The sequence below is a fragment of the Pongo pygmaeus genome, chromosome 4, assembly GCF_028885625.2.
Source record: "Pongo pygmaeus isolate AG05252 chromosome 4, NHGRI_mPonPyg2-v2.0_pri, whole genome shotgun sequence".
NCBI classification, from domain to species: Eukaryota; Metazoa; Chordata; class Mammalia; order Primates; family Hominidae; genus Pongo; species Pongo pygmaeus.
The window spans coordinates 19,867,544-19,883,456 of NC_072377.2; the positions used below are offsets into that span (position 1 = coordinate 19,867,544).

The 15,913-nt window shown below is 36.1% G+C and overlaps 1 protein-coding gene across 3 annotated transcripts in view; it reads right to left on the reverse strand.

Annotated features, from left to right (window-relative positions):
* CDH18 (cadherin 18) overlaps positions 1 to 15,913 on the reverse strand; it is a 525,645-nt gene that overhangs the window by 61,612 nt on the left and 448,120 nt on the right. For all 3 annotated transcript variants that reach the window (XM_054488979.1, XM_054488980.1, XM_054488981.1), the window contains one exon: positions 4,943 to 5,079. In XM_054488979.1, coding sequence (XP_054344954.1) covers positions 4,943 to 5,079 — 137 coding nt within the window. The remainder of the gene's footprint in view (positions 1 to 4,942; positions 5,080 to 15,913) is intronic.

Below are 15,913 nucleotides of genomic sequence, written 5' to 3' on the forward strand. Positions count from 1 at the left end.
TACAATTTGAAAAAGTATCAGCTACCCTTCCAAAACAGAATATATCAGAAAATACTTGGGTAGCGTGGATGATGTTGAGGTTAAAGTTGACAAACAATTGTACATGGCAATGTTCCCAATGACATTAACAGGCAATTAAGCCAAGCAATCGGTGCATGCATTTCATTTCTAAATACAGTCTCCCGACATGGCTATAAAATCTTTACTAGTGCTCTTTCTTTCTATACACCTGTTTATGATTAGAATTAAATTATATTTTAGTAATGCTCATTGAGGTGTTCTCCAAGGTTGCTTTATTACCACCTAAAAACTCAGAACATTACAATTTACTGTTCTGCTTTACTTAGTAGATATAGATTAACTCAAACCCAGTATAAAGTATTGCACATAATAAAAATATACCTATATTTTACCAAGTAAATATATAATTAGGATGTTACTTGGTAAAAACAGGCATTTATTTTGTTGATGATTGCAAATAACATAATTTTCATGAATGCATGAACTCATATATATTCATAAATTATATTCTACTTAATTCAAAGATTATTTGGAGTGAGGTAGTGAATAAAAATTAATCTAAAGCATGGCTTCTGATTGAAATGCTTCTGGAGTTGATTCTCTTTTCTGAAGAATTAGCTCAACGCCTTTGTATTAGTCTGTTCTCACACTGCTAATAAAGACATATCTGAGGCTGGGGAGGCCTCACAGTCATGGCAGAAGGCAAAGGAGAAGCAAAGTCACATCTTACGTGGCAGCAGGCAAGAGAAAGCCTGTGCAGAACTCCCCTTTATAAAACTATCAGATTTCATGAGACTTATTCACTATGACCAGAACAGCCTGGAAAAGACAAGCTCCACGATTCAATTACCTCCCACCAGCTCCCTCCCACAACATGTGGAAATTATGGGAGCTACAATTCAAGATGATATTTGTGCGGTGACACAGCCAAACCATATTATTCCACTCCTGGCCCCTCCCACAACTGATGTCATCACATTTCAAAACCAATCATGTCTTCCCAACAGTCCTCCAGAGCCTTAATTCATTTCAGCATTAACTCAAAAGTTCACAGTCCAAAGTCTCATCTGAGACAAGGCAAGTCCCTTCTGCTTATGAGCCTGGAAAATCAAAAGCAAATTAGTTACTTCCTAGACACAATGGGGGTCCAGGAATTAAGTAAGTAAATATAGCCATTCCAAATGGGAAAAATTGGCCAAAACGAAGGGGCTACAGGCCCCATGCAAGTCTGAAGTCCAGTGGGGCAGTCAAATCTTAAAGTTCCAAAATGATCTCCTTTGACTCCATGTCTCACATCCAGATCATGCTGATGCAAGCCCATGGGCTTAGGCTGGTCCACCCCGTGGCTTTGCAGGGTACAAGACCCCTCCCAGTTGCTTTCAGGGCTGGCATTGAGTGTCTGTGGCTTTTTAAGGTGTGCAGTGCAACCTGTCAGTGGATCTACCATTCTGGGGTCTGGAGGACATTGGCCCTCTTCTCACAGCTCCACTAGGCAGTGCCCCAGTGGAAACTCTGTGTGGGGGCTTGCACCTCACATTTCCCTTCTGTACTGCCTTACAGGTCCTCCATGAGGATGCACCCCAGGAGCAAACTTCTGTCTGGGTGTCCAGGGGTTTCCATACATTCTCTGAAATCTAGGAGGAGGTTCCCAAACCTCAATTCTTGACTTCTATCTACCCTCAGGCTCAACATCATGTGGCAGCTGCCAAGGCTTAGGGTTTGTACCCTAGGAAGCCACTGCCCAAGCTATACCTTGGCCCTTTTCTGCCACAGCTGGTGCGACTGGGATGCAGGGCACCAAGTACCTAGGCTGCACACAGCAGGGGGCCCTGGGCCCAGCCCATACAACAATTTTTCCCTCCTAGGTCTCTGGGTCTGTGATGGGAGGGTCAGCTCTGAAGTTCTCTGACATGCCCTGGAGACATTTTCCCCATTGTCTTGGTGTTTAACATTTGGTTCCTTGTTACTTATGCAAATTTCTGCAGCAGGCTTGAATTTCTTCCCAGTTAATGGGTTTTTCTTTTCTATCTCATCATCAAGCTGTAAATTTTCCAAACTTTTATGCTCTGCTTCCTCTTGAACTCTTTGTCGCTTAGAGATTTCTTCCACCAGATACCCCAAATCATCTCTCTCCAGTTCAAAGTTCCACAGATCTCTAGGGCAGGGGCAAAAAGCTGCTAGTCTCTGCTAAGGTACAACAAGAGTCACCTTTGCTCCAGTTCCCAAAAAGTTCCTCATCTCCATCTGAGATCACATCAACCTGGATTTTATTGTTTATATTGCTATAAGCATTTTGGTCAAAGCCATCCAACAAGTTTCTAGGAGGTTCCAAACTTTCCCACATCTTCCTGTCTTCCGAGCGCTACAAGTTTCTAGGAAGTTCCAAACTTTCCCACATTTTTTTATCTTCTTCTGAGCCCTCCAAACTGTTTCAACCTCTGACTGTTACCTGATTCCAAAGTCATTTCCACATTTTCAAGTATCTTTACAGCACTACCCCACTCTACTGGTATCAATTTACTGTATTAGTCTGTTCTCACACTGCTGATAAAGACGTACCTGAGACTGGGTAATTTATAAAGGAAAAAGGTTTAATGGACTTAGTTTCACATGGCAGGGAAAGCCTCACAATCATGAAAGAAGGCAAAGGAGAAGCAAAGTCACATATTACATGGTGGCAGGCAAGAGAGGGCGTGTGCAGGGGAACTCCCCTTTATAAAACCATCAGATCTCCTGAGACTTATTCACTATCATGAGAACAGCATGGGAAAGACCCGGCCCCATGATTCAATTACCTCCCATTGGGTCCCTCCAATGACACGTGGGAATTATGCGAACTACAATTCAAGATGAGATATGGGTGAGGACAACCAAACCATATTAACCCTCATAATTTTTTTCTTGGATATGTTTTTCCATTCATCCCTTTATTTCTTAAACAATTTTTAATGAGTCCTTATTATTTAACTGCCATTTAATTTGTTCTTACATTATTAAGGATTCACAATTGCTAAGGTCTGGCTATTTTGAAGATGAAAATAACCAGAAATGATTACAATTGAACTCACTCATGGATTCTTTAGAGAACCCCTTTAAAAGTAATTAGTGAAAGGTTACTTTTACAGAGATATTATGTTGAAAAACTACTATAAATGGAAGCCACTTGAGCTAATTTTGCAGACACCAAAATCCAAGTAGAATCAAAAACACTGAAGTAGCCTCATGACTGCTACATAACTAAGGGCAATAGAAGCATGCATAAACTACTGTGCAATACGACCTCACACCCACTAGAATAGCTATAATAAAAAGACATATAGTAACAAATGTTGGTGGAAATATGAAGAAATTGGAAACCCTATTGCTGTCGGAAATGTAAAACAGTGCATCCACATCGGAAAACAATCTGCTAGTTCATCAAGTGGCTACACATAGAGTTACCATATGAGTTACCAGCAATTTCACTCCTAGGCATATACTCAAGAGAAATGGAAACATTTCCACAACTACTTTTACACCAATGCCTATAGCAATATTATTCATATTAGGAAAAAAATGGAAACCAGATGAATGTTTGTCAAGTAAAGAATGGATAAGTATGTGGTATATCAATACAATAGAATAATTTTGGCAATAAAATAATGAAGTACCGATGACATATACTATAATATTCATAAACATTGAACACATCATGCTCAATGATACAAACCTGTCACAAAGGACTACCTATTATATGATTTTTCTATATAACAAAGCAATAGCAGGCAAATTTATAGAGACAGAAAGTCAATTAATGGCTTCCTGAATTAAGGTGAGAGAGTGTGGGGGATTATGACTAAGTAATGCAGAATTTCTTTTGTTGTAGTAATAAAAATGTTTTGAAATTGGTTGTGGTAATGGATGTACAACTCTGTGAATATTCTAGAAACCATTGAGTTATACACTTTAAAAGGGTTCATTTTATGCTGTATGAATTATATATCAATGAAGTTGTTAAAATTTTTAATGTTTTAGACCCTCTGAAAGAAAAACAGAACGTGATTTTACTTTACATGGCACTATTTTCAAATGTGAAGTATTCTTAATCTCTAATATATTCATGGTTTTTTCATGAATACATCAAAACATTTCCTAAATGTATGTATAACCTCTTCGTACACTTTTAAAGTGAGGATAATTGGTACTTTTGGTCTACTTACGAATATGTTAAAAAAACTTTATTGTTATGAAGATGGATTCATTTTCTTAGAATTATATTCTAATTTCATTTAACACAGTCATATCTACTTTATGATGCCAGAAGTATTACAGATATATTTTTTTTATGTTGTTTCCTGAGCTTAGGTGTTTATCACAATGGAATATTCTGGGTGGAGGTAGAACAAGAGTCATCCTCAGCTGTAGATCATGTATTTTACTTGAAGAGAGCCTAGACCTGGCTGTTGAAATTCCAAGAATTATTCTTTTACTGTAAGTTCTATAAGTGTTTTTGAAACTTGAGCAGAGGTATAATATTGACAAAATACTCAATGTGCAATTATACATTTTTCTTTCTTTCTTTTTTCCTAAACTATCACACATATCAAGTCATTCCAATGACTTGATAGTGTAAGTAAGGCAAAAGCAAATGAAAAAGCAAGTCTCCCAATTAGAAGGAGAACCAAATGCCCTTGACTCAAGGATGAGGCATAAGTGTTCTGTGATGCCACTTTTCCATCACCATGCCAGAATTACAGTAAGGAGGAAGGCATAAGACTTATTCATGCTATCTGATAATGAGAAATTATATCTAATATACTCTGCTTACTCTCCTAGATCTGATATCAAAAATAAAGATTATGAGAGCCCTGCTCCTAAGGAAATTTCAGTATGTCTTCTTGTACAAGTGACATCTTTTACTATGATACATAAAGTAGTTTACCAATTTCTGAAGCAGTGACTGTGATGTTGTACCACGGAGTTTCTTCTCTGTCAAGAACCTTTGTAGTCTTAATGGTTCCAGTATTGGCATCAATGTTGAAAAATCTGTCATCTTCAACATTGTAGTTGATGAAGTATCTAGAGAAAAAAAGAGAAGTTTTTACTTGATGTTATAATGAAGAAAATACAACTGAACCAAGGAAAGTATTATATCTAAATACATTAAAATATTCAAATATACTTTTAAATTCTATATTTGATTACATAGCAACTTTATATTTTTATAGAACTTATATCAATTATTCTTATCTGTCAGTCTTTAATTCTAAGTTCAATTACTAATTCAAAGAATAATTTTATAAGGTCTTACCAAATTCCATGAATAAAAGTAGATAGCAGAAACAGCGATTAATAGTGGAGAGACCAAAAGAACTCACCTCTTGGAAGCCTATAATACGTTTAATGAAAAAAAATATTAAACCTATAATAAGACTTCTTGTTGCTATTATTCAAAAAAATTTAGAATCCTTGAAGTCAGAGATGAATTTATCTTGAAATTTCATTGTAGCTAAGGTTTAAAGATAAATATAAAATGAAAAACAAAACATTTACATTTATTAACATTGTACCTCCATCACAGTTCAACTAAACCCTTGTTTAGTCAAAGAATGAGATAAAAAAATAAATAAAGATAGGTTGAATTATAGGCCACAAATTATTTTCTCTCTTCAATTCATGTAATTTTGTAGAATTCTCTTATACTGGGTTAGGTTTCAGCTTACTTTTGTAATCAAATGAGCTGAAAGTGATGGTGTCTGTCTTCTTTCTGGGTCTAGGTTTCATGAGACTTTGTATGTTTCCTTGTATCCTAAGCCACTGCCACAAGAAAAGCATGCTTGGGCTAATTAACTTGTCCTAGCAGGAGAAAGGGAAACACACGGGGCAAAGTTGTCCCAATTAAGGTTCCCAACCTAGCATAGATCAACCTAGTAAATGTGCAGATGCATGATTGAATGCCCCAGAGATAAACAGAGCTGGCACCGAAAGCTAGCCTAATTCAGCTAGCCCTCAGCTAACCCACCAACTCATACAGTGTAGTTAGACATAGCTTTTTTTAAGACCCCTGAGTTTTGAAGTTATGTGTTATTTAGCAATAGCTGATTAACATGTCTCTGAATATATACTATTAAACAATTATCGTATGTTCTAGAAAAGCTTCAGACTATTTCTTCAACTATTTAAGGAGAGAAATATTCTCTTCTCTCCTAAAGCCTCTAATGCTTTTTTCTCTTTTTAAATCTAAGCTTAAGTAATATTTTATCTAGACCTGAAAGATGAAATGGACTAATTCTGTGAAAAGTGCTAGGGAAGAATATATGAAACAGAGAAAACCAAGATGCAAACATCCAAATTAAAGAAACAGTTTGAATTGGTTAGAAAACAAATCTATGTCAACGTGGCTATGAAGACTGAATGACATGAATCTCCAAGAGTTAGGACAAGGTAGGACAAGGTATCTTTTGTGAAAGCAATGGGAAGAATTTCAAATTCAAGAAAATAAAAACAGATTTATTAATGTTCTGAAAAAAACAGTGGCTACTTTTTATCATAGACTGTAGAAAGTTGAAAACAATTTATAAAAAAAATTGTTTGTCAACTTGGACAAAGATGGAAAGATAGAAGATAATGGAAAAAAGTGTACAACATACTGTTATATATGAAATGCAATTCATAGCCTTCTTGTTGCAGTGGCGTTAGTAAAGCAATTACATCACAGGTGACTCCATTTGCACATGTGTGTTTGACCTACTATTTAATTGATAGGCCCTTTACTGAGGTGGATAAACAGAGCTAGGGAAAGGTAGTTTGGGAAAAATTAATGATTATGCCTTAAATGCCCATTAGATACCCATGTGGAATAAAAAGCAAAAGTCAAATATGGGTATGGAATTCAATTGTCCTTTCTAAACAGGAAATATAACTTTGAGATGATATATCAGCATAAAGGTAAGGTAATGGGAATGGTATAATCTCATCTGGAACAGAATTATCAGAGAAAAGAAATAAAAGATTGAGCACTAAAGTACACAACCTATTGAGTATAGAGCAGGCCAGTATCTGTTCGGAGATGGTGACAGCCAAAGGAGAGAGGGAAAACTGGGAAGGGGAGTGGCATGCAGCCAAGAAATGGCTTACCAGGAAGGAAGGAGCTAACAACTGGGGTGAATTCTGTTAGGAGATTGATTGAGGTTAGTGAGGGTTAATTGGATTTGGCACGATGGACAGTATTATTAATAGTTAACTTGTCAAGAATAACATCAGAAAATATATCAAAGGATTGGAGATTTATTACAGTGGCTTCAAGAGTATACTGAATGTGAAGATACAAAGACCATGAGTTAAGACAATTGACTGATATCTTTTCCTGAATGAACAGCAGAAACAAAAGCATTTTGTGTCATCAGAAAAGTGGGTTCAACGAATTATTTTCTTTTATATGGGAAATAAGAAGCATTGTCTTTGCTGAAAGAAATGATGCTTTTGAAAAAGGGGACTATCAAAAATTGTAAAACTCATGAGAAGGTGAAGATAATTGGATTCCAGGGAACAGATGTAGAAATTTCCCATTGAAAGTAACAGGGATGCTTCTTCCATTTTAGTATGAGGAAAAGATGAAAAGCTGGGTAGAAATATAGGGTAGGTGTGGTGATGTAAATATTACAAAATTCATCATACTTTCTAGAACAGACTGTAAGTGGAATTGCAATACAACCAACCCCATGCCTCCCATAGGCATAAGGTGTTAGAAGGGTATGCAGAGCATATTGCTAAGGTGTGAAATCTTCTAACCTCCTGTGGATAGGCATGAACACACTTGGCAGAAGATATTAATAGCAGCATGGAGAATGAAACTACAGAGCAAGGAGCATGCCAAGAAATCTAACTTATCAGTAAAAAACACATAAAAAGAGACAGATCATATCACTTGGAATGGTGTGATCAAAACAAGGAACTGACCATTGTACATTAAATTTTCTAATAATAAGTATATGTTAATTGAAAAAAGTTTAACATAGAAAAGAAATTTAAATAAGAAAAGTTACAACTCTAAAGTAAATCTTATTCTGAGACACAAAAACCAGATGCTACAGAATAGTGGGAAATCTGTATGTCATTGGGCTTCCCAAAGCATAAAGCCATGCTACAGTAAAACCATTGTACTTTATTCAAATTGAGTCTATACTAGAAAAAAAACAAAACCCTTCTTATAATATCCCTTTCCCAGAGGAAAAATGGTGAGGATGAGGGTTGAACTGGTTAGGAAATGACAGATGTCTTGTCATGTGGAAAGGACAGCATCCTTTAACGTGTAGTCAGTAGGCTTTCTGGCTATTTTATTATCTAATGTTAACCTGTCTTTAAGAAATTGTCCATTTTTGGTTACTGTAAGAAAATCAGCTTCTGTATCTGAAATTTGGAGGATTCAAATTTGGAACTTATTATTCAGCTTCAAAGTTGCCTGCAGCAACTATCAGAAAAGCTCAGATTGTATTGCTATATAGATCCCTATGAAATATGGCAGAGCATGTCTCACTTTAGAAATTTGATCACCTTACAACTGTCAGTCTGGAAGAAAATAGGTTTTGTTTTGTTTTGTTTTCTGAAAATATGCAGTCTTTTTGCCAGAGCAATCTCCTCTTTTTTAGCCACTTCACACTGGGCTTTCTAACATAAGTGCTAATATCAGTGGCTTAATATTTTTAGTTACACATTTTAATTTATATAGTTTTAAATTATGTTTATATATTAGAAAAATGGTAAGCATACTGCTAGGCACGCATCTTTAGACTCATGTTATTTGCTTCCGAGTTTCCTAAGCTATCTAGCTCTCTAGGGAAAACAACATCCTAAGGGCTAGATTTTGGGTGATGCTTGGATCCAAAGAGTCTTATTCATGAAGTTGCAATTGAATTTTGACTAAAGTAGAACTAAAGAGTTCTGCCTAACGACCTTTGGCTTTCTGCCCAGACATGGAAATAAAAATTCAGAAGTAAGTAAAGTGGAAATGTGAGAAAAGAGAAACTATTCAAGACTATTTTGAAGATTAAATGTAGAATCATTCAATGCTAATTATTTAGAATTCAGAAGTGACATGGGTCCATAAAACTGTAAATCAAACAATTAAAAAGAGATGAGAATATTCTCAGTAAATTACTTTCCAAATAATTTTTATAATAAAATCTGTTTCATAAGCCATAAGTAAAAAAACTTAATACTTTACGAATGTATATATCAATATTTAGATTTTTTAACAAATAATTAATTTGACATTTTTCAGGAATATTTAGAAAATACAAAATCAAGTAACTATTTGCCTAGGTGACATAGGTCCTAAAAGAGGACTAATCATAAAACCCATGGAATTGGGATTTTAAATTAAAAAAAAAAATTCTAGGTACAGCTACCAAAAATGAACCAGAATAAATTGAGGCTAGAAGATTTATAGCCAGATAAGACATTTTAAACAATTCCTTCAAATTCTAAGTTGGCCATTAATATAAACCTTTGAGTATTGGCGTATGTGTGAGGCAGAGAGGAAATACTTAAATGTGTATATGAGTTATTTAACAAAGCTACCTAGTAAGAGGTAAGAAAATCTAACATTTAAGGAGCACTTGCAATATACTAGATGGGGTTCTAAGTGCTTTATAAATATTAGTTCATTAAACACTCAAAACAGCTGCATGAGGTAGGTACTATTACTAGCTTCCTTTTGCAAATGAAGAAATGAAGGGATAGAGTAATGGAGAATTTTGTCCAACATTAAGGATATAGTGCAAGAGCTTAAAATACAGTCTAGGTCTACTGAGTAATATTTATCAGCTTTTTTTTGTTTTTGTTTTTGATGAAGTGTCACTCTTGTTGCCCAGGCTGGAGTGCAATGGCACAATCTCAGCTGATTGCAACCTCTGCCTCCCGGGTTCAAACGATTCTCTTGCCTCAGTCTCCTGAGTAGCTGGGATTACAGGCTTTTGCCACCACGCCTGGCTAATTTTTGTAGTTTTGGTAGAGACGGGGTTTCACCATGTTGGCCAGGCTGGTCTTTCTAACTCCTGACATCAGGTGATCTGCCCGCCTCGGTCTCCCAAAGTGCTGGGATTACAGGTGTGAACCACTGCGCCTGGCCAGCTTCTTTGTTTTTAAAAGGAGAAAATTTTAAAGGGGGGATAATATTGTTTGAATATTTTTCCCTTCTGAATCTCATATTAAAAGCGAATTCCCAGTGTTGGAGGTGAGGCCTGGTGGGAGGTGACTGGATTATGGCGGTGGATCCCTCATGAATCCACCTCCATCCACTTGGTGTTGTGAGTTCTCACTCAGTTAGTTCATGCAAAATCTAAGTGCTTAAAAGCCTGAGACCTCCCGTTCTCACTCCTGCTCCCACTCTCACCATGTGACATGCTGGCTCCCCTTCACCTTCTGCCACGACTACAAGTTCTCCGAGGCCAGAGGCAGATGCTGCCACCACGCCTCCTGCACACCCTGCAGAACCATGAGCCAATTAAACCTCTTTTCTTTATAAATGACCCAGCTTCAGGTATTTTTACAGCAACACAAGCACAAACTAATATAATCTTTATCCATTCATTCAGAAATACTCTCATTTGAAAGAGTACAGAAAAGGAATGAAAGATATATATTAAAAAAGAGAGAATGTGTCAAACAGTTTACTTTGGGAAAAGAAGAAAATAAAGAAGAAAGGAAGAAAAACAGAGGGAGGGAGAGAGGGAAGGAAGGGAGAGAGAGAAAGGAAAGAGGAAGAAAGAGAAAGGAAGAAACGAAGGGAGGAAGGAAGGAAGAAAGAAAGAGAAAGAAAGAAAGAGAAAGAAAGAGAAAGAAAGAAAGAGAAAGAAAGAAAGAAAGAGAAAGAAAGAAAGAGAAAGAAAGAAAGAAAGGAAGGAAGGAAGGAAGGAAGGAAGAAAGGAAGGAAGGAAGGAGAGGGAGGGAGGGACAGGCAACTGATTATAATGATGGATGCCAGAGAGTTTAATGAAGAGATCAGAGTATAAAATTCGAAGGCATAAAAGCTTCATGGAGGACATGGTATTTGATCAGTTCTGAAAGATGAATAACAGTTAAATAGAGATATGTGCACCAGAGATCATCCAGAGAGTATGGAATTTGATGATTTCATATGATATATTAGAGAAAAACAGAGAGAAAGAAAGATCTTAGATCTGGTTTGGAATTCCTTCAGAGGTGAGATAGCATGTTGCAGACTACTGCTTTCTGGTACTGGCTGCTAAACTAGAAAGAGAAAAAAAAAGAAAGAAAAAAGCTTCATATAGTAGATAGGAAAAAAACAGCAATTTCCTCCCTCCCACACATCAGCGTTCCAGTTAATATGGCTGCCCTTATTCACCATGTTAGACTTGAGTAGTAAGCTCTCTTTTTCAAATAAAATATTCTAAGGTACGAGACGAGGATTGACTAAACTGTAATACCTAGTATAGCAAATGAAAGAATATAATTATTCTCTTTCTAGATGAAAGGAGTACAGACACTTGGTAGAGAAAGATAATCTCTGTAAAATTTTGAAGATGAGAATGCATAGATTGGAAAAAAATGTCAAGAGTGTTTGGATTGTAAGAGCACAGACTTTTAAAGATACACGAAGAAGCAAGAAGAATTAGGGTGAAGGATGGGCCGCTTACCAAGGACAAATTTCCCAATTTTCAGATATCGGAGGTAGTAACCTCTTTCAAGACACTTAAAAACATCTACATTCTTTCTCTCTGTGTATAATAAGTTACAGATTCTTAGCCTTGTTTATTTAGAATGTAAAGATCAATTATAGGAAAAATTATTTCTAAAATAGACCCAGCATATATGTGAAAATTATATTGAGCCATAGTAAGATAATCAATACAGGTTTGAAACCAAGCAAACCTGTTAATCACAGCTGTATCTCTTAGCACTGTGACCTTAAGAGATTTAGTTTCTCTGAGCTGTCTCCATGAGCAAAACGGAGAACCATTTACATAATAATTTTCTTGTGATGATTAAGTGAAGTGATATGTGAAAATCACTTATGCTTGAGGGTTAAATGATAGGCCCTCATAGAAAACAGCTATCACTTGTTTTAAGGCTTCTCAGGAAGACGTTTTTCTCCCTTTCTTTCTTGGGAAGCTTCAGTCTATTTTGATAAGATAGTTCATAAATTGTTAAGTACTGGTTGTTTCTTTCTCCTACGACTGCACTATAAACACAGCGGCATATGAATAAGGGTTACTACTGAATAAACAATAGTCTCTATATAAACAGCCAGAACTTCAGCCTGTTTCTGAAAATTTTCTGTCAGAAAATTAATTTTTAATTTCCTGCTTAATTCACATAGAGCAATTTTTATTTGGAAAGTGTATGAGACTAAGCTCTTTAACTTCTACCAATAATAACATAGATGTATGGCTTGGCCTCACAAGTGAATGAGTAAGCCAACCAATCAATCAACAGTTATAATGGAGACTCTGATAATATTTCATGCAACTGAGAGTAGTCTTTCACTTCTATTGTAAATATGTTGGTAGCATTAATCATGCCAAGAAATCATGTCTTACCTATCCAGGCCAGTATGTTTTCACATCTAGATAAGATATTCATAGATTCTTAATGTCATCCTTCATATGGATTTCTAATATTATGTTTAAAATTGGTTAGATTTATTTGGGAAATAATTGTTTTCTCTTTATGGTGTGTAGTTGGCTTATTCCCTCTGCCATTGAGTAATATCTAAACATTGAACAAAGAACAAATAAATTTGTGCCTCACCCAAAACTTCATAGAACCATAGTTCTGGAAATAATTTTAAGATGTAATACAATTATTGACTGTGAAAGCCCATCTTTTAGACTTCAGTTTAAATCTAAGAAAAAAAAGTAAAGCAACTACTTCGTGGTATATCTTGTTAATATCCTGTACTAATCTACAAGCATATGTGGTCAAAAGGGTTAATATGAGGGAGAAAACGTTGAAATAGACTCAAGGGCTACTCTTATAATTGTGACACATAATTCAAACCCTATCACCACTACATGTTCACTATATTATGTGTGAAATAAGCATCAAAATGGTATCTTCACTAAATGCTACTGTGAAAGTTGTATGATCAATGATCAATAAGATGTCTCCTAGTTATAGATTAGAGAAAGTACAATTAAGTTACTGACAGCTCAAATTTGCTCAGTGGTCTTTATTAGCCCTCTAACTGGATAAGTCTCATAGGTAAACCTTAACTAATTTCACACTGGCAGATAAATGGATCCATTCATGCCTCACCCACTACAGGAGATCTTGCCAAGTTCCCAATATAACCTACAAATACTGGCTATAATTTTTTATTTCTACACTGCTCTCTGTTCTGTCATTCAACTTCTGCACCATTGCATATCTCTAGTAAATATGTTTTAAAGCGATGATGAAAGTATAAAGAAAATGCATTATATTGAAGTGAGATGAAAATGTATTATTCAAATTAGTACTTTAGGGACCAACAAACAGACAGAAAAGTTATGACCATAGTAAAAATTCAATCTCAATAATGATTACCTTTACTCAAATATTTTCTTCCACAGAAACTACTTTAAACAAACTATGCAGGTCATCATTTGGCACTTAGCTTCCCTTTGATTATGTAGGTATACATTCTTGATAATTAATACTCATATTAAAGTGTATTAGAAATGTTATTTTTCATTTCAATAACAACTCTTCAGTCCTCAGTCGCACTTATTTTCATTATATTCTGTCCATTTCACCACAAGAAATTAATTTAAAACTTATATAACAGAAATCTATTTTCACAGTGACCTACTTAGAGAAATGTCATCTGGTTTAAAGTATAGAAGACCTCTTTCAGTTGTCACTTTGTAAATATTTGCAGGTACAAGACATGAATGGTAAAGCAAATTTATTTAAGATTTTGTCATCCAAGTAGTTGTTTTGTAAGTTTTATTGAGAATAATCAATAGTTGGGATAAAGTTTAATCAACACATACCCTGTGAGATATTACAACTTGGTCTCATACTTTTTTTTTTTTTTTGAGACACAGGGTATTGCTCTGTTACCCAGCCTGGACTGCAGCAGCAGGAATACGACTCATTGCAGCCTTTGCCTCCTGAGCTCAAGCGAGCCTCCCACCTCAGCCTCTGAAGCAGCTGGGACTATAGGTATATGCCACCCTAATTTTTGTATTTGCTTGTAGAGACAGTATTTTGTCATGTTGCCCAGGCTGGCACTGAACTCCTGAGCTCAAATGATCCTCTCGCTTTGACCTTCCAAAGTGCTAGAATTACAGGTGTGAGCCACCGTGCCTGACCTTGGACTCACCTTTAGCTTAACAAAAAGTCACACACCTGAAGTATAGCTTAGATTCACTTTAAAAATTATGATTCTCTTTGCTAACATTGGGAATGCAATTTAATACACAAGCCATACATTGAGAAAATAATCTTTCTAAAAAAAAATGAAGGTATAATTTCTCACATAAAGTGAGTATTGTGCTTATGTGCTTAATAAGATGGACAGCACACATGGCACATGGATATTTGTGGATGCTTTTTAACCTGAATCAAAACTTCCATCCAATGAAGCAAAATTAAGCTAAACCTCTTCACATGCAATTACAATGTTTCTTCCTGGTATTTATGCCTCTAAGTAAGTAAGATATCAGAAATTGCATTAATCCTGAGTTCTAGAAATGCTACAAAACCTTATTAGAATTTTTTATTCAGAACCAGCCTGACCAACATGACCAAACTCTGTCTCTACTAAAAATCCAAAAATTAGTCAAGTATGGTGGCACATGCCTGTAATCCCAGATACTTGGGAGACTGAGGCAGGAGAATCCCTTGAACTCTGGAGGAGGTGGTTGCAGTGAGCCAAGATCATGACACTGCACTCCAGGCTGGGCAACAAGAGTGTAACTTCATCTCAAAGAAAAAAAAAAAAAAGAATTTTTTGTTGTTTTGTAAAATTCACATGAAATACATAAGCCATTTGGATATTATTCCCCTGTTATGGGATACATATGGGATCTACTGATCCACAGAGTATCACTAAGCTAGGGCTAAGGTATTTATTCTAATTATGCACATCTTCCCAGAACATAGGTTCCCTTCCTGGAGCTAAGCCTGATTTGGTCATGAGATGGTGACACTAGGCTCTTAGACAAATTTTAACAAAAAGTTGAAGATTTTTAGAGGTCTTCTATATCTTTAATGAAACATGAAAAGGTGACCACATTCTTGTCCAGTCTCAATTATTAATTAATTATTTAATTATTTTAGACTTCAGGTTGAATCTAAGGGGAAAAAAAAGCAACTTTGCGGTATGTCAAGTAAACACTTTGGAACAATCAACAAGCACATGTGTCCAAAAGGATTACTATAATGGAGGAAATGTTCAAATAGATCCAAAATCTACTCTAATATAATAACCATGACACAACATTATAACACCCTTATCATTGTATATTCACTTTATCCTGTATGAAATAAGCATCAAAATTGTATTTATACCAAATGGTACATCAGATGTTGTATGACTAGAGCCAGGGAAAATGGTGGAGAGGAGGCAGCTACCATATGGACCAACAGAGCAGCGTGTGGAGACTCACAGTGTGAACTTTTGCTCCAAGAACTATCACAGGAACATACCAGGAAAGCCAAGAGAATCCACAGACTCTTTGGAAGAGGTGGACTGCAGCTGCAGGCTCTGCGGGATAGCTGAGGAATCCTGAGTTGGCTTGCTTTCTCAGCTGGGAGGCTTGTAGCCTGGGGCAAGTTCTTAGCTGTCTCCAGCTTCCTGGAAATAAACTTGGTGCTGTTGGGAGTGAGACCAGCTGTTTGGGCTGTGGGCTGCATGGGAACAAGGTAAGGCCTGGAGCTGCCGGCTTTTTCCCACTTCCCTGGT